Source organism: Hippocampus zosterae, chromosome 11 (assembly GCF_025434085.1).
Source record: "Hippocampus zosterae strain Florida chromosome 11, ASM2543408v3, whole genome shotgun sequence".
In the NCBI taxonomy this organism is placed as follows: Eukaryota; Metazoa; Chordata; class Actinopteri; order Syngnathiformes; family Syngnathidae; genus Hippocampus; species Hippocampus zosterae.
The window spans coordinates 3,474,283-3,492,085 of record NC_067461.1 but is presented as its reverse complement, the minus strand read 5'-3'; the positions used below and the strand labels follow the sequence as shown (position 1 = coordinate 3,492,085).

General features: G+C 46.0%; 1 protein-coding gene and 1 long non-coding RNA gene across 4 annotated transcripts; one reads left to right on the top strand and one right to left on the bottom strand.

The window, feature by feature from the left end:
* Nucleotides 1-1,631: 1,631 nt before the first annotated feature.
* Nucleotides 1,632-16,391, top strand: wapla (WAPL cohesin release factor a). Of its 3 annotated transcripts, none has more exons than XM_052079706.1 (21): nucleotides 1,632-1,941; nucleotides 2,557-2,629; nucleotides 3,268-3,610; nucleotides 3,970-4,654; nucleotides 5,479-5,786; nucleotides 5,963-6,093; nucleotides 7,274-7,369; nucleotides 7,941-8,132; nucleotides 9,215-9,351; nucleotides 10,696-10,807; nucleotides 10,894-11,124; nucleotides 11,220-11,331; nucleotides 12,034-12,131; nucleotides 12,358-12,434; nucleotides 12,528-12,709; nucleotides 13,764-13,879; nucleotides 13,984-14,190; nucleotides 14,296-14,506; nucleotides 14,857-14,945; nucleotides 15,170-15,265; nucleotides 15,373-16,391. In XM_052079706.1, the coding sequence occupies exons 3-21, from the start codon at nucleotides 3,301-3,303 to the stop codon at nucleotides 15,436-15,438; spliced, it is 3,456 nt and encodes a 1,151-aa protein (XP_051935666.1). In that variant the 5' UTR covers nucleotides 1,632-1,941; nucleotides 2,557-2,629; nucleotides 3,268-3,300; the 3' UTR covers nucleotides 15,439-16,391. The 3 variants fall into 3 exon arrangements, with proteins under 3 accessions (XP_051935666.1, XP_051935665.1, XP_051935664.1); XM_052079705.1 differs by having other exon boundaries at nucleotides 1,633-1,941; nucleotides 2,557-2,601; XM_052079704.1 differs by lacking the exon at nucleotides 2,557-2,629 and having other exon boundaries at nucleotides 1,633-1,941.
* LOC127610072 (uncharacterized) lies at nucleotides 16,271-16,649 on the bottom strand. The gene is made up of 2 exons (XR_007964728.1): nucleotides 16,503-16,649; nucleotides 16,271-16,461 (listed from the first exon to the last, which is right to left on the bottom strand). It is a non-coding gene; the product is annotated as an uncharacterized LOC127610072 (long non-coding RNA).
* Between the last annotated feature and the right edge of the window lie 1,154 nt (nucleotides 16,650-17,803).

Below are 17,803 nucleotides of genomic sequence, written 5' to 3'. Positions count from 1 at the left end.
TTCATAAATCATTGCAAAATAAATTGCTGCATCTTTAAAAAATCTTTTTAAAAAATTAAAATTAAAATTTAATTTTAAAAAATCATAATTCATTAATAATTTTTATTCTTTAAAATAAAATATAGATCATAGAAAGTCTGTACAAAAATACATAATGCACACAGCCCAATGCAATGATATAAAATATACCCAGAAAAAATTTTTTAATTAAAATTTAATTTAAAAAATCATAATTAATTGATAATTTTTATTCTTTAAAATAAAATATAGATCATAGAAATTCTGTACAAAATACATAATGCACAAAGCCCAATGCAATGACATAAAATAAAGTAAAATAACATATACCCAGAACAACCTAAATAATAATTACATTTGAATAAAATTAAAATAAATACATAAACATCTACTCAGAAAAAACCTAAGTAATTGTTGGAATTAAATTAAAAATAAATACACATATAATGTGTTTGTGTGTGTGTATTTTTTGCCTCTGTTTATCTTTCATTTCATCTATTCTATATATGTATTTGTTCATGCATGTGCACGAATGTGCTTTGAACCCAATTTTACTCGCTAGGCGCTAGGCGTGCATTGGGAGTGCGGGGCTATGGGTGCAACAAAAGAGCAAAACAAAAATCTGCGTCCACCCAGCTCAACATTTTTTCGCTGACCACACATGTTTACATGGCCTTCCGATCACCGCTTCATACTCCCTTGCTTTTCCTCCACATGGAAAAATACTTGATAGATATTTGACGTAGCCCACAGGCTTGTGTTATGATCTGAAGTATTTAAGATATTTGTGGCTCGAAAGGGTCAAAGGTTACATTTGGGTGGAAAAAGGACAGCAAGGAGATGATTAAGTGCTTTTGCTGCCGTGACATGGTTTCAAGATGTAACTGCAAGCAAAAGACAGGAGAAAACAATCATCATCATCATTTAAGTTCCACACAACTGTCGAACCCGTGTGATATTTCTGCACACTAGTTGGACAACTTTGGAATCCCACGTAGACAACTGCAAACACAACTAGAGAGCCGTTTGGTGCGACTAGTCGGGCCCACGAAGTTACTCGTATGTGATACATGCAGATTAATTGGGCAACGTCGTTACTAGTGCAGCACAGTAGTTTACAAATAAGATTTAAGGCCAAAAGTGGCACTAGTTGTGTAGATTTTTTTTTGTTTTTTAACTCTTACGCTAAGTTGTCTTCCGAATGAAGTGTGGGACAAATAAAGGATATCTTATTATTAATGAGGACAAGCAGCGTACTAGTTCATGGACCTGTTAAACTGTTTATGAAGTATCATCCAAAAAAAAAACAGTGAAATTAAGGTAAAAAAATCTAAAAACACAAGAAACATCTATGTATAAAACTAAACTTGGAATGCGACAACGAGTAATACATACTAAAATAAAATGAAATAATATTTCGAATGCAAACGCAGAGTGATGAGTGACAGAACTGCTTTATCAGCTAAAATCCATTCAAATGGACGTCAGCTCAGTTTTACGTTTTTTATTGTCATCTAGCGCCCCCTATCGTGTTTCAACGGTTAAATATTCCTTACAACCAATCAGACTCGACTTCACTACAACACGTGGAAATATCTGCGCAGCTGATTGGACACTTCCAGTGTCGGAGCCCCGCATGACATGTCGGTTGTGGCGGAGCAAAACGAGGAGGGGAGGGGGTGTTTCAATGGCGGCCAGTGGTACTCCAAAATGCGAAAAACGGGATTATCCATTACATGTAGACCGCGTTTGAACACGCGAGTTTAGTTTGTTCGCACACTGGCGATTCCCCGGCAGTGCTTACCGCTCGGGGGACGCGTTTCTGGCCTTGTTTTCACTCCGCGAGACGGACTTTAGGCGCTTGGTTTGAGGAATCAGGCCTAGCCGGCTGGCTAACAAACAAGCCTGTTCTGGAGTTGAAAGGTAACACAGAGTACTTGCCAAACTTGATTATTGAAATTCAATTTTTGCCACTTGAACTCACTTGTCTTTGTTTTAATTAGCCAGCCACGTAGCATTCGAAATGTACAATTCTCAACGTTTTGTGCGGTCAAATAGGATGTGTAAACTAGCAGTTAGCACTCGGTGCTAACAGCTATCGGCTAACTTTATGTGAACTTTACAACCCGATGGCCCGCACGGAGGGTCGCCGCATTTTCAGATGGGCCAAAGTTAATTTCACCGATAAATAAACACCGGGATTAAGTTCGTTCTTTAAAAATGCATCTAATTAGCGTGTTTTTAATGTGTCGGGCGTTAGAAGAGTGGCGGAAACGTGTTGAAAGCAACTGCCGATTAGCAACTGAGCTCGGCTCACTTCTGTTACTTTCTAAGATCATTGAAAAGTAAATGGGATTTTTTTTAAATAGAGAAACTGTTATTTCCCCCGCAGGACTACCTTGTATCAACTTTAATTTAGATAATAGAAATCAAATTAAATTTACCATGTGATCTTTTAAGATTAAGATATACTTTATTTGTCACGCAATGGGGAAATTACAATCAGAATTTACAAATAATATCATATTTTTTTCCTAGGGTCAAATTAAGGCAGAGGTGGTACCATTCTAATCGTTCGCAGAGGTCGTATGCCGCTCTCCACATTTGCTCAGTAAGTTGTTGTTCTTGAAAATTGATTTTATCTTAACAGCTGTCATGACCTTGCCTTAGAAATTACTCGCTTTGAAAAGTCAAGTCACAAAGCACGCATATGTAATACATATTCTGTAAAATCATACATGCAGTTGCGTGTTACAATATAAAATACACCTGTTAAAAAAAACATTTTCAAACACCTTGGCAATAGCAAGGATAATCTGTCAACAGTTTTGGACTATCATCCAGCTGTTGCCATTACATCCCCAGAATGTGGTTTGAAATATTTGGCTGAATATGACCAAATAACATTGCCCGAAATACTTCAGAGTTCATCCTGCTGCTTTTATCATCACATCATAAGATATAAAGGAACAATTTCCTTTGACAGCTATACAGACCTACCTCGACACGGAACAGCTGAGCAGTCAGTTGTCCCTTGACTTTTGGTCCCTTAAAAAGTAGGAGACACATTTATAAAGTGTTGTAATTCTGACACAAAGCCCTTGATTGGTATATAAACACCATCAAATTGAAGCACAAGGGCTGTCGCTAAAGCACATGGTGGTGTTTTGAGCCCCATTAATGAAAACTGCATCCATGTCCCATTATTTCTAGCCTGATTGTAATGTCATTGTTGTCCTTCTGTTTCAGGTCACAGGTAATATGTAACATAAAGTCACCACGATGACATCCAGATTTGGGAAAACGTACAACCGCAAGGGAGGCGAGGCTAACTCCAAGTTCGAAGAAGTCTTCTCCAACAGGAAGCCCACCCTGACCACCAAATGGGGCGAGACCACCTACAAGGCCCAGCTGGGGGCCAAAAGGCCTCACGTGAAGTCTGGCGAGCTATCCAAGAGGCCCCGGCTGGAGGACAGCGACAGCGGCGACGACCCGTTTGGGTTCGACAGCGACGACGAGTCCATGAGCGTCGATGAGGGCGTAGCGGCCGAGACGGTGGCCGAAAATGTCGTGACGACAGACAAAATTCCAAGTAAGGAGAGGGAAGGACCCGTTTTTGACACTATGATATTGCAAGGGTTGCCCAAAAAAAAAAAATATATATATTTTAAGAAATTTTTAAAAAAGAAACGGAGCAAAAAAAAAATCGAGACCCTTTCTATGGTTTTATTGGCGATTTTTGGAAAATCCTCCCAAGCAAAATACGGTTGCCCCTCCCAGTGTCCAGACTGCCAATGAATGGTCGCTGAGGAATTATTATTATTATCATTATTGTTCACCTGAAGCAATTAAAAAATCCGCCCCGTTGAGCGGTTTGTTTGTTTTCGCGTCGTCTTTCAAGTTTTGATGTCACACATTGTAATATTCCTTTGTGCTGTTGTCTGTTTACAGGCAAGACAGCGGCCGACACAAAGACCGTTGAAAATAACAAGCCGCGGTGCGCAAGTGCGCTAGAGAGCAGCCAGATGCCGGCGCCCACGACGTCTTTGTCAAACGCAGTAGCCCCCTCGGCTCACAACTCCTCAGGGACCCAGAGGACCCCCGTCGCTCCTCTGTCTGTCGTCGCGCAGTCCACCGGTGTTCCAGGTGGCAGCAGAGACCTCCAGACCACCTCCTCCTTGTCTAATAATGACGCACCACCGTCAGAAGAAAGTCCAGGGCAGGAGCCTCCTCCAGAGCCAGTGGACAACATTCCCCCTTCCCCGTTCACCCTCAGAGCCTCAAACTGCAAGAAATACCAGCCGCGCAGTCGGTCTAACAAATTATTCTCCGATGACGATGCTGACGCGCCCCCCGAAGTGGCGACTGCTCCCGAGAAACCCAACAGCGTCGCTTCCGTCTCAGCGAGCAACAGCGCCGCCAATGCAAAAGTGCCGGCCAAGCCCACGGGGAGGGGAGGCGGCAGGGTTCGCGACTACACGGTCCTGCACCCGTCCTGCGTGTCGGTGTGCAACGTCACCATCCAGGATTCCATCGAGCGCAGCGCCGATGAGCTGGTGACTCCGGCCACGCCCGCCGACCTCGGCGACGCAGGACAGATGAAGAAGAAGTCGGAGGCGCAGCCGAAACATGCAAGGTAAGAGAGGAGGAGGTTGGGATTCACTCGATTAAGATTCCCGTGAATCCTTAAAAAATTGAACTCATTGAATGCCAGCCGTTTGCACTGATCTCCCCCCCAAAAAATGTTTTGATTCTCATGGCTGTCTTAAGTTGGTCTCTGCACTTTAAAAAAGGCCTTGAAGCCATGAATATTCATTCATTCATTCATCTTCCGAACCGCTTGATCCTCACTAGGGTCGCGGGGGGTGCTGGAGCCGATCCCAGCTGTCTCCGGGCAGTAGGCGGGGGACACCCTGAATCGGTTGCCAGCCAATCGCAGGGCACACATAGACAAACAACCAGCCACGCCCACACTCACACCTAGGGAAAATTTAGAGCGTTCAATCAGCCTGCCACGCATGTTTTTTTGGAATGTGGGAGGAAACCGGAGCACCCGGGGAAAACCCACGCAGACCCGGGGAGAACATGCAAACTCCACACAGGGAGGCCGGAGCTGGAATCGAACCCAGTACCTCTGCACTGTGAAGCCGACGTGCTAACCACTGGACTACCGGGCCGCCCAGCCATGAATATAAGCAATCGAAAGCAAGGCATTCATTGGCGTTCAAATGGCTTAGATCAGACTTTCAAAAATGTTAGCACACGATGAGTTTGATTTTATGATTGTAAATGATCTCAAGGTTAATTAACTTTGCGATTAAAAAGTCAATTAACTTTGAGATTAAAAAAAAATGCAACTATAAAATTGTGTACGCAATGAACTGCAACAAAGCAAGGGCGCACCGGAAACAAAATGCACAAAAGGGTCGTTGCACTGAAACGTTGCACTGTTTCTTGTAGATTCCGAACCGCTTGCGTCAAGACCAAGAAGACCAAGGCCGAGTCCAAGCTGGAGTTCTTCGGCTTCGAGGATGAGGAAGCCCAGAAAGGCGACGAGGCCTCGGAAGGCTCCGGCGGGGGGAAGAGCAGCTACAAGATTAAGTACTTTGGCTTTGACGACCTCAGCGAGAGCGACAGCGACGACGACAGCCCCCACGTTAAGGAGAAGAAGGCCAGGACGTCCGCGGCGGCGTTGGCCGCGCTCAGCTTCGGCGTGGACAGCCCCCACACCAGTGACTCCCAGGACAGCCAGGCCAGCAGCAATACAGGTATATAGATTTTAAAATCTACCGACCAATTCAGCGGTCGGGTTCTTCAGAGTTTTAATGAGTTGAAAAATTACATTCTCTTCACTGTTTTGATTTCATGGCGGACGATATCGGCAACGTGATTGCGCTAATGTCACGTGACTCTCGCCATAATGGCTGTTGTTCCCTCCCCGCAGACACTTTTGACTTCGCAGATGACTCCAGTCCGGGGGGCGCCGAGGGCCAAAAAGGACGCTCAGGGAAGCAAAGCGAAAAGTCCAAGGACCTCGGCGGCGGATTCAAGAAGATCTTCAGCGGGCCGAAAAAGGTCTGTGAGTCATGATGCGATATTTGTCTTGGTGGCCTGGTGAAAATCGGCGAGGACGCCGCTTTAACCCCATGACAGCTGCAGGATGAAGAAAGCGCTTCAGCGCGCGTGTTGCTAACATCACCTTGTGGGCAACCTCATCGGAATTATTCTGCTCCAGTTTGCTGCGTTGCATTCACAGCACAGCTTGTTTATCTTGATTATGCTCCGCATCGGCTTTGGGTTGTTTGTTGTGGTCGGGCTCCCTTTGTTCCGCGCATCTGCTACGCCTCACACACACACACACACACGCGCGCGCGCACACACACTAAAACTCACTGTGCTGTTGTTGTGTGATATAATTGCACAGCGCTCTTTGTCATTTTCAGGAAGTGTGCTCTGTGGCGCTGGGGGGGGGGGGGTAAGGAACTTGCGTTCCGTGCCGCATCACCGACGTCTCGTGTTGTACAATATTCATGTGTTCTCTTTGTGTTCATTTACAACAACGGCGCTTATGTTCGGTGCTCCGGCGCTTTATTTAGATGAACGGCAAGCGCAGAATTTCTTTTACAGGCTCTCTTTGCATCAGTGGCGTTGGTTGGTTTTGAAATTGAATGCCGTAAATTCCGGAGCCCTGTCGAGCGCTATTTATTTTGACTTTACACGAGGAGTTTCCGTAAAGTACAGCGAATCCTTATAATACATCCAGACCCAAGTGCAACATTTGCAAATCTGTGATCTAGTTGGACAGCTTCGTAGCTTCTGAGCACATTTCGAAACACACTTTCTAAGCACACTGTAATTGTCTTTGAATGCGAAAAAACAGCAGGGGTGTCAAACTCAATTTTTGTCACGAGCCACAACGTCGTTGTGCTTTCCCTCAGTGGGCCGTTAGGACAGAAAACTATTGAAATATTTTGTCATCTCATCATATTACAGGACAACTCCATGTCAAAGCCCAAAGTTTTAAACGAGCAGATTTGGTTTTTGTAATGAAACGGTGTACATGTTGATTATGCTGGCGCAACACAAAAGCTCAAAGTTTAGGTCCATCGGAGCAGGGTTTTGGGAGCCACGGCCCACCAAATGTTTATCTCTGACAAAAAAGGGGCGTGGCCACCTTCCTTTGAACCCACATTTCCGGCGAGTTTTCCGCTGCGATGTGTTGCTGCGCGTCATGTCATGTCGCTTCTTGTTTCAGTCCCCCGCCAAAGCAGTGTACAACGCTCGGCACTGGAACCAGCCGGAGTCCGAAGAGCTCCCCGTGCCGGCCCTCGCCCGATCGCAAACGGCTCCGGTAAGGCGCCGCCTCAACGCCGGGCAACAAATTGTGTTTGCCTCTCATTTTTGCCTCGTCGAGTATTCATCACGTGGCACTTAGGAGCGCCGGTGAGACGATGGATGTCTTAGTTCAGCGCACGATGCATTGCAGCATTATGGAATCGTTACCATTTGTTACACAATTCCCCGTTGGCCCTCCTGAGCACGAAGGCGGAATATTGTTTATTGGTCTCTCAGTAGTCAACGGTTCTGCTTTTAATTGCGCTAATTAGTCTCTTTCGCTTCGAGTGGAGTTGTTTGCCCCGACGGTGAACCTCCATTTAGAAAAATGCCGCGTTTTCATCTCGCCGCGCTCCCCCACGCGAGTCAATGTTTGCTCAGGGACTCGCAAAATTGCACTTTGTCAACGGGGATTTTCAAAAAGTTGCCCTCGACTTTGCACTTCCTCATCTGTTAACAGCACTTATTCAGGACCCGTGTTCTTAACAGACTATTCGGCTGCGTTAAATTGTCAAGACATGTCATTAAACAGATTTTGTGGCTGCCGCCTGAGTTCCATTTCTCTTTTCGTGCTTCCTCCTCCCCAGGCCATCTTATCGAGCGGCGGCGGCAGCAGCAGCAGCAGCGGCGGCAGCAACAAGGACAGCAGCTCCCATAAAGATGACGGCTTGTTTAAAGCTCCTCCACCCCCGCCCAAAGTCATTAAATCAGAGACCATCCCCACGCGACCCTACCAGGACATCGTCACGGCTCTCAAGTGCAGGAAAGAGCACAAGGAGGTGAGCTGTAACCCAACGCAGCAGAGGGGGGGGGGGGGGAGGGTGTATTCGTTCTTTGGTTCACGTTCACATTTGAGTTAAGACCTCATCATTAATTAAAAACGGCGTCCCACAAGTCATTTATTTTTGGTAAATATTTTGGTATGTGTTTACGCTACTGCCACATGAATTAATGTGAAGGATAGTTCATCGGATTCAGTTAAGGATTGCTAAGTGACTGAACACTTGGACTCGCAGTCATTTAAGCGTAAACGGACAAGTTTACAGGTTTCTACCAAACAAATGTGGCGTAAACACCAAAACTGACATATAGCTTAATTATCTCCCTTCTGTCATCAAGTGGAAGAGCATTTGATAGAGATGAATTGTCAAAATAATTGGTATTGGGTAATTTCTTAAGCCACACCTGATATCTCTCACGTTTAGTGGTGCAAATCCGATTCAAATAGTAATGCAAAAAGAAAAAAAAACTGAGGTTGACAATTTAGTGTCGGGATTCGAACCCCAGCCTCACAAGTGTGGGCGACACAAGCTAACCACCAGGCTGCCATGATAGGAATACTCATTCTGAAGTCACACTCCCCTAAAATTGCTCTCAAAAAGCTTCAATTTGAGATTGGGGGGGCTTGGATTTTCAACACACAGCCTGGAAGTAGCAACTTTTAGATGGTGAATGCATTTTGAACGTTAAAACGGCGCTATTACGAGAATTCTCCCCATACAAAATCCTCCCGCAGAAGCGTGAAAACATCAACAAATCAATTTCATCCTTTCATCCAAAAAAAAAAAAGTGCATCGGTCTTAAAAGTTTCCCGACTTCACTGGGCTGTTGGCAATTTTGTGCATATTTCCATCTGATGGTTGAAGCCAAAGTAAGCGATTGCAGTGCTAATCGCAACAATTAAAAGTGAAGTAAATCCGTCACGCGGGCTTTGAGGTTGTCCACACACACACACACACACACACGGCCTCGGCGCCATTACCGTGGAATAAGCGTTTTCCCCGAGAGGTGACGGAACGTTTGGGCAGATGCGGCGGCTTTTGCCAATTAGCTGCAATCAACCTCCTTTGCCTTCTTCCAGCTCTACACGGTGGTGCAGCACGTCAAGCACTTCAACGACGTGGTGGAGTTTGGAGAGAATCAAGAGTTCACAGATGACTTTGAGTACCTGGAGACGGGCTTGAAAAGCAGTCAGCCGCTCAACACGAGATGCCTTAGGTAAGCGGAGCGAAACACTTAGGTTTGTCTTCACCGATGCTATTTTGGTGTTTGTTTTTTTTTTTTTTGTTTATACCTCGCCTGTGACACATTCAACTCCGACCGTATTTCTCGAGCACTTTAAAACCAAAGTGCTGTGCATGGAGCAAAAATAATTCATACCAGAAATTCATAACAAAGACCGTAGAAAGCACCAAAACAGTCCAACTAAAAATGAAGTCTCATGCAGAATAAAAATGAGTTTGACAGATGGGCGACGAGGGGGCTTGTCCAATGTTCACCGCTTACTTCTCCGTACCTCGAATAGCGTCTGGTCAGAGGGGTAAGGTGGGTGGGGCGAGACCATTTCAAGATTTGAAAACAAATGAGAGCATCTTAAAAAGAACCCTAAAATGAGCCAGTGAAGGGATGCCAGAGTAGCAGTCAAGAGGCGAGCATTAACGTCGGTGGTTCTATTACGAGTGCCAAGTAGCTCATGAAATTGATTGAACGGTGCAAGTGCTTGTCAATTAACATTTGGCCATATTGGCGCGTCTTAGCCAGCCGAGAAAGCGACGCGCGCTTCCCGCCAAAGCTCATAACCCAGCAACTTGCTGCTTCGGCCTAGCTTGGAAACACCACATACCCCCCCCCCCCTTGAAAGCCTTTTGAGATTAAAATAATTTCATCAGCGAGAGCGCTTATGATCCGAGGTTTGGAACGACACCAAAAGAATTACCCATCTCCCGCATGGGCTTTTAAAATATTTTGTCATGATGATTCATGCTGGCAAGTTGTGGAAAATATCAACACTGGCCCTCACAAAAATGTCTTTTTTTTTTTTTTTAACAAGTAGCAAGAAAGAAAAATACTAACGTGACTTAAATGACATAAAATATTTCTAGGTTGCATTTAACTGGGCTATTTCTATAACTTGAAGTTTGGTCATTGTTTAGTTCTTTTTTCTGTTACTTTTTAATGTCTTCAACTTACAAGTGAAACTAGAGTAGGAAAATGTCAAAAACATTTTTTTTTTTTTTTTTGCTCCAATACACTGGATGGCGCCATCCACACTCAAACATTTCCCGGCCACGTTGTTTCCCATCGAAACCACTTGTGATGGTTTCTATTAGAACTCTCTATTCCTCGGATGATTCGAAAGAAAAATCAGAGGGATCATCGATTTGTAAATTGATTCGAGAGCGACAGACCTGGAAGTATGCTCACAGCTGATCACGGCAAACGACCCGAAATTGATCGCGATCATATGATCCGCCCATCCCGAGCAGCCGGTACTTCCTGAAATGGTGAAATGAAGGGGAAGAGACCGTTTTGATCCATGTCCTTCTTGTCCGTGCGTCTCAGTATAATCAGCCTGGCCACGCGCTGTGCCATGCCCAGCTTCAGGATGCATCTGCGGGCAAGAGGCAAGGTGGCGCAAGTCTTTAACATGCTCAGCGACTCGTCGCAGCACCCGGTCAGTCGTAAGTCCCGTATCATGTTGGATTCCCCCCCGCGGGTTCCCGTGCTCGCTTACTTTTGCTTGTCCGTCACTCCAATCAGAACCTGGCCCTGTGCACGGCGGCGCTCATGTACATCCTGAGCCGCGACCGCCTCAACATGGACCTGGACCGCGCCTGCCTGGAGCTGATGATCAAGCTGCTGGAGCTGGACCAGGACTACTCGGCCCACCAGGACCAGCTCACCGCCAAGGAAGTGGCAAAGGTCAAAGAGAAGATCCGGAAACTGTGCGAAACGGTACACAACAAACACCTGGACCTGGAAAACATCACGGTGCGTTGGAAGCTTTCGCTGGAAATTGCAGAAGGCGAATAAAGTTGGGGTCAGGCGCCGGATTTTCTTCTTCTTCTTTTTTTTTTTTTGTGTAGACGGGTCACCTTGCTATGGAGACGTTGCTCTCTCTGACGTCCAAAAGAGCGGGCGATTGGTTCAAGGAAGAGCTACGACTCTTGGGAGGTTTGGACCACATTGTCGACAAAGGTACGCCAAACCTTCACGATATTGCCTATTACGCCGGACACTGCGTAGTTCAAGTGACACACTTTGAAGATGCGTCATGGCAACGTCAAGAGGGCAAAAAAAAAAAACCCTCTCAAGGAATGTGATATCTTCTGATTGCAATCAGGCTTCTTCCAACGGTGGATACAAATCTCCGGTAATCCCTGATATTTGTCGGGCAATAGGGATCCGGATCTGGCGTGAAAACCATAAACTGTTGCCGGCAAGTGACGCCATTTGTAAATTCGTGGTCACTTTTTTTTTGTGCCAATTTGGGGAACAGTCAGAATTTCGTCCCGTACGATGCTGATATTCCTAACCGTACCTGCCCAAACACCCGCTACAAATGGAACCCACTACAAATGTCCATTACTGACTTTAAAAAACAAAAAAAAACCCTGCTGACAAAAAAAATAAATTGTGGAGTAATGCCAAAGTTGCCCTAATTTAAATCAATGGCGCCCGCGCATTGCCGTGTCCTGCGTTCAGTCAGTGCCAAGCTAGCGTTTTGGATATGTGTCACTTGAAATATAGATGAAAAAGTAGACGGTCAAACACATCCGACGGAGACGTTAAATTAGAAACGGGGCTCTTGGACCTGCGGTGTAAATCCATTTTTAGGAGGCGCTCTCCAGTGGATGTGCCAATCAAGTTGTCTCGTTCTTCATTGTGTCCTTTGCCTAGTGAAAGAGTGCGCGCAAAACCTGAGCCAAGAGGACGACAAGGAGAACCTCGTCGCATCTTTGTGGGGAGCCGAGCGATGTTTGCGGGTACTCGAGAGTGTAAGTGGGAGGTCTCGTCTCGAGCGTCATATCCCCCCCCCCCCTCCCCGAAGCCAAATTGGGTGCTAAAACCCTGCGCGCTTGCTTGGTTTTTATGTGCTGCTGATTGATAAGCCCCATCAAAAGTCTGCTTTTCACCTTTACAGTCGATGCCTTGACTCCCCTCCTTGTACTCGTAATTGATATCCTTGCTTTCACCTCTGGGGGTGTGTGCGGGGGACGACAGGTGACCGTGCAGAATCCGGAAAACCAGGGCTACTTAATTGCCTACAAGGACTCGCAGCTCATCGTCTCCTCTGCAAGGTGAGGCGCGAACCCGTCGGCGGTCTCGGCGAAAGCAACGTTGCCTTTCAACGAGGCTGCCGCTCACACTTTTTCATTTGCGCCGGTGGTCAGAGCGCTGTGCTACTGCGAGGATATGATCCAGCGGTATAGCCGAGCGTTGAACAACAGCTCCTTGTCGGCGGAGTCGGGCGCCGCCTCGCTGCCCCACTGCAGCTTCAGCAACGTGGGCAAGGCGGTGGAGGACTGCATGAGGGCCGTCATCGGCGTCCTGCTCAACCTCACCCACGACAACGGTAGGTCACGTTTGGCTCCAATAGACGCTGCAATGAAATCCCATCGCCTCCTCTCAACCCTTCGGTGGTGTTATTGGGTTCACTTGTTTTCAACTTGGAAACTCAAGTAAAACTATTTTTAAATGGGGGAAAAAAGAAAAGCAATAATATGCAGCAGATTTTATTTTTCAATGTGCAAACACTCCCCTGAAGTTTGCCCTTACTATGCGGAGCAGTAAAATTAACCCAAATATACTGTAATAGTGGCGGCCCGGTAGTCCAGTGGTTAGCACGTCGGCTTCACAGTGCAGAGGTACCGGGTTCGATTCCAGCTCCGGCCTCCCTGTGTGGAGTTTGCATGTTCTCCCCGGGTCTGCGTGGGTTTTCTCCAGGTGCTCCGGTTTCCTCCCACATTCCAAAAACATGCATGGCAGGCTGATTGAACACTCTAAATTGTCCCTAGGTGTGAGTGTGAGCGTGGATGGTTGTTCGTTTCTGTGTGCCCTGCGATTGGCTGGCAACCGATTCAGGGTGTCCCCCGCCTACTGCCCGAAGACAGCTGGGATAGGCTCCAGCACCCCCCGCGACCCTAGTGAGGATCAAGCGGCTCGGAAGATGAATGAATGAATGAATGAATGAATACTGTAATAGTCAGGTGTCAAACTCGAGGCCCGGGGCCAGATCTGGCCCGCCACATCATTATATGTGGCCCGCGAGAGCGCCTCACATGTCGACTTCCATGATCCTTTCTAAAATGTCAATCAAAAATCTCAATCCTCATACGCAATAAATACGATATATTCTAAGCATTTTACTGTTACCAAAGCCCTCATGATTGTAACTTAAGCAATAGTTGAATCGACAGTTATTCTTGACGTCTTGATATGGTTGCAGTTATAACGGCCCTCCAAGTGCAACACGAACCAAAAATGAGTTTGACATTCCTGCTCTAATATATTTAATATACATCGAAATGATTTGACCGTATTCACATTAAAAAAAAAAGACTTCCACTACATGAGGCAATAGGATCTCTTTTCTTCCAGTGTCCAAATGATTTTGTTTTTGTCTGCAGAGTGGGGAAGCACCAAGACGGGCGAGCAGGAGAAGCTCATCGTTACGGCGCTGAATTGCGTTCTGCGGGTTCCGCGCTTCATCCCGCAGGAACAGCGGTTCGACGTGCGAGTGCTGGTGAGCCGCTTCAAATTTCGGAGAGAGTCATTCCAGCCCAGGCCTACTATTTGATTTTTTTTTTTTTTTTTTAAATAATTCATGCGTTCCGCTTCTTCGTCCAGGGTCTGGGCCTACTCATTAATTTGGTGGAGTACAGCTCCAGAAACCGTCACTATCTGGTGGACATGGAGTACAGCATGGATGACTTCTGCCTGGAGGACAGCCTAACGCAGCCGGCCGACCCGACGCAAGCCGACGCTTTGGCCGAGACTGGGGAAGACGGAGCGAAGAAGCCCGAGGCCTCCGGCGCCTTGGCGGCCCTGGTCAAGGTAGGGGAACGTATTCGGGCAAAGTGTCGTCGCACGTTGGCTGCCTTCTGTCCTAGACGGAAGAATCGGTGCCGTGAAAAAAAAAAGTGGCTCTTTCTTTGCCAGCTCTTCCTGGAGCGGGAACGCGCCGCCATCCTGGCCGAGGCCAAAACCGACGACCTCATCAGCGAGGCGCCCAAGCCCCAGGACCAGAGCGGCGAGTGGAAGGAGACCATGGGGGAGATCCAGTGGGTGGCGGCCGAGCCCAACGACAGCCAACCCCAACCGGAGAATCCAAAGAAAGAAGAGGAGGACGAAGAGTTGGACCTAAACAAAGGTTAGATGCTTGGATTTTTTTTTTTTTTTTTTAGCCTCTCTCGAGGTTGGAAGTCAGCTCGGAAAAAGTCGGCCACTCGCTGACATTTGACAAATAAACATTTCACCCGTTGCCGAAATATTCCACTCGTTATTTTTCACTATTCTGTTCTCGCAGCTTGACACTGAAAAGGTCAGGCGGAGAAAGATGGCGGGAAACGCTCATTTGTCGCATTGACGCGCTCCCTGCAATTTGGTCTGCTCAAGCGCTCAGTGTGGAAATTACACTTCTCAATTGCGGCCGCTGGGGTAAAGTCAAGCAGCTGGTTACATTTTTTTAAAAAAATTTCCCCACCTCTTGCTTTGTTAAAGCTTTGCAGCATGCCGGCAAGCACATGGAGGACAGCATCGTGGCCTCCTACACGGCTTTGCTACTGGGATGCCTCTGCCAAGGCAGCCAGGTACACACACACACACCAGTTGATGTTTGCAGAATCACCGAAGTCAAACACACTCTGTTTACGCTTAAAAAAAAATGAAGAAAACACATTTTCCTACCATTTTAAATGCGTTTCATCCTTCGTCATCGCCACACAACTGTACCCAAAAAAGTGACCACTGTCAAATGAGCACGCGATGACATAGCGCTTGACGTGAATCGCGCATCTTCTCTGCGGTTGGGCAGGTGAACGTGACTACTGTGAGACAGCACCTCCCCAAAGGAGACTTCTCCATCATGACGGAGATGCTCAAGAAGTTCCTGAGCTTCATGAACCTCACGGTGAGTCTCAAAAGTTGTCGTCAGGAGACTTCCGAGTACATTTTCAAGCGTTTGGATACGCAACTCCTCACAATTTCCCGTCTGGCTCTGTTGTTTGTCTCCCCCAGTGTGCGGTGGGCACCACGGGGCAGAAGTCCATCTCCCGGGTCATCGACTATCTGGAGCACTGCTAACAGCAGAGCACCGCACAGCCCAGGGGACATGTCGGGTGCTCTCAGACCAGAAACCGCGTTGGCGGCGGGATGTGGGCCAAGGGCGGCGAGCGACACACAACTGAACCAAAGCCAGCGCTCCTCGTCAATATCCACCACTCGGATTTCAGTGGCAGGGAGAGGGGGGGCGTATGAAATTTCCCAGATGGTTCCTTTTTTAGTTTCCGATTTTATTCCCCCCCCCCATTTTTTAAAATCTTCTACGTCATGGCCATGAGTGATCTCGCCGACCAGCATGAAGAAAGAATCACTTTCATGCATGTCGCAATGACGTCTCCATGCATTCGCTGGCCCTCGTGTTTGCAGTTGAATGTCAAGGGGGGGTCCTTCGTGTATTTTGGAGTTTACGCGCTCACATTTTCCATTTTTCACTCTCCTTTCTGAGGGCCTTTTATTTGAATTTTATGAATGCGGAATCACTTTTGAATGAAATTGTCACTCAAGTGACAATGGCTCAAGCCGGACACGTTTTAGCGCATTTTTTTTTGTTTGTTTTAGATTATTTAAAATCCAACAACGCAGTACATAGTCTCACTATGAATTTTAACCGTGTAGATGCGGACTACTGTGTGTGCTTTTTTTTTTTAATTGTAATTTTAATTTAATTATCGCTCGTTTTATTGTAGCGTCTAAAAAAAAAAAATGACGCTCACACTGAAAAATTGCGAGCACACAGTGCATCTTCAAGTCCACCACAACATGTGATGTAAGACCCATAGTAGCTCAACTCGACTATGCGGTATTTCTCTCAAATTCAATCTGGCATGTATGAATCTGAGCGATTTCCCCGGACTTGTTGATAAGCATGTTTGCCTCGCAAGAAGGAGTTCTGGGTTTGATGATGGTTGTTCTCAAGCTTCCGTTTCCCAAAACATACAGTACATGTTAAGGTTAATTAAAGACCCTAAATTGTCCATAGGTGTGAGTTTGAACCCTTGTCTATAAGTGGGATATGGCAGGCTGGCGACTCGTGCGTGGTATATCCTGCCTCAGCTGAGGATAAGCACGATTGAGACCAGAGGAACTGATGGTTTAGTTGCTTACTATCTGCTATTATGTAAGGAAATTAATTTGTTTTAAAACATGGTTTCTGTATGTCCAGCCATCTGCCCACAAGCTTCTCCCCACCGTTCACAAATATTTATATACCCCCCTGCCCCCTCTCACGTGTTATTTTAGCCATGCACGTCTACCCGGACGTCATCTGCTCGGCCTACGGGCCACCAGCCCTCAGTGATGAACTTTAACCTTGCAAAATATCTGCTCTGTATGGAATTGTAGAATGTAAATACTCATGTACATAAGCAATTGATGGACATTGACAAAGATGCTTAGACTACTTCCCCCCCTCCCTCTACCTCCTGTCTACCCTCCCCATCTACCTGGAAGCTGATAATGTTTTTATTTTATACAATATTTGTCATTTGGAAAAAGAATCTAGGAGTGAGAAAAAAAAAGTTTGTACCCGTTTCTGTGTAAATAGTAATGGAAAAAGTAAAAACAAAAAAAAACGAAGCTTGACTTTATTTTACGTTGCCGAATGATGTCAAAACGCACTTTGCAACACGGCGGCGACAACTGACTTAACTCATCATTACAAAACTCACAAAGAACGGGTCAGAGAGCGCAACAGGTTAGCTTGCGAAACAAACCGGTTTGGCAACAGTCAAAAAGATTACATTGTCAACATTGAAGTCCTGTACAGATAAGTAACGTAACTAAGGGTGAGATGGTTTGTGAAAACTGAACTATTTCGACTGTAGTTTTGTGATCCTAAAGTTGTTCGGTTAGCTTGATAATTAAGGTCACAACAGCAGGTCGAATAAGACGCAAATAAAGCCAGAGCCATTTACAGCGATCTAAACATAGGCATTGATAAATAGATTTGCTGAGAGTACGATTTGTGGTCGTGTGCATGTCCGCCATATTTGATGTGGCAGGGCCCCACGTCACCTACGTCAACTTCAATAAGGGACTTAAGTCTTACAAAGTTAGGACTCTACCCATTTACACTCACTAGTAGATCTGGTCAACAGGTTGGAACCAAAAACAAGGTATGCAGTTTGTTTATTATACAATACACGTTCATTCCCACATTTAACATATTCCATATTTATCACCACATTAACAGCGTGTTATTCATTTTAACCTTAGTGTAAAAAAGATCATGTATTCCACGAAATAATTTCATCGTAGACATAAGCGTGTACTTTTCTTGTAGTGTGATCAGTGATGATTATTTAACCCCATAAAGTTCACTTGATGCGTTTTGACTGGGCAAGATTTTACGTCATTCCTTTACGTCTTAATTTACGACTTCCTTGAA

What these genes read in the sequence shown, in the direction of transcription:
- wapla (XM_052079706.1), top strand. Translation starts at nt 3,301, where the DNA reads ATGACATCCAGATTTGGGAAAACGTACAACCGCAAGGGAGGCGAGGCT. An exon ending in GCGCAGCCGAAACATGCAAG is followed by an intron (nt 4,655 to 5,478) that starts GTAAGAGAGGAG and finishes TGTTTCTTGTAG; the next exon opens with ATTCCGAACCGCTTGCGTCA. An exon ending in CAACCTCACCCACGACAACG is followed by an intron (nt 12,710 to 13,763) that starts GTAGGTCACGTT and finishes TTTTGTCTGCAG; the next exon opens with AGTGGGGAAGCACCAAGACG.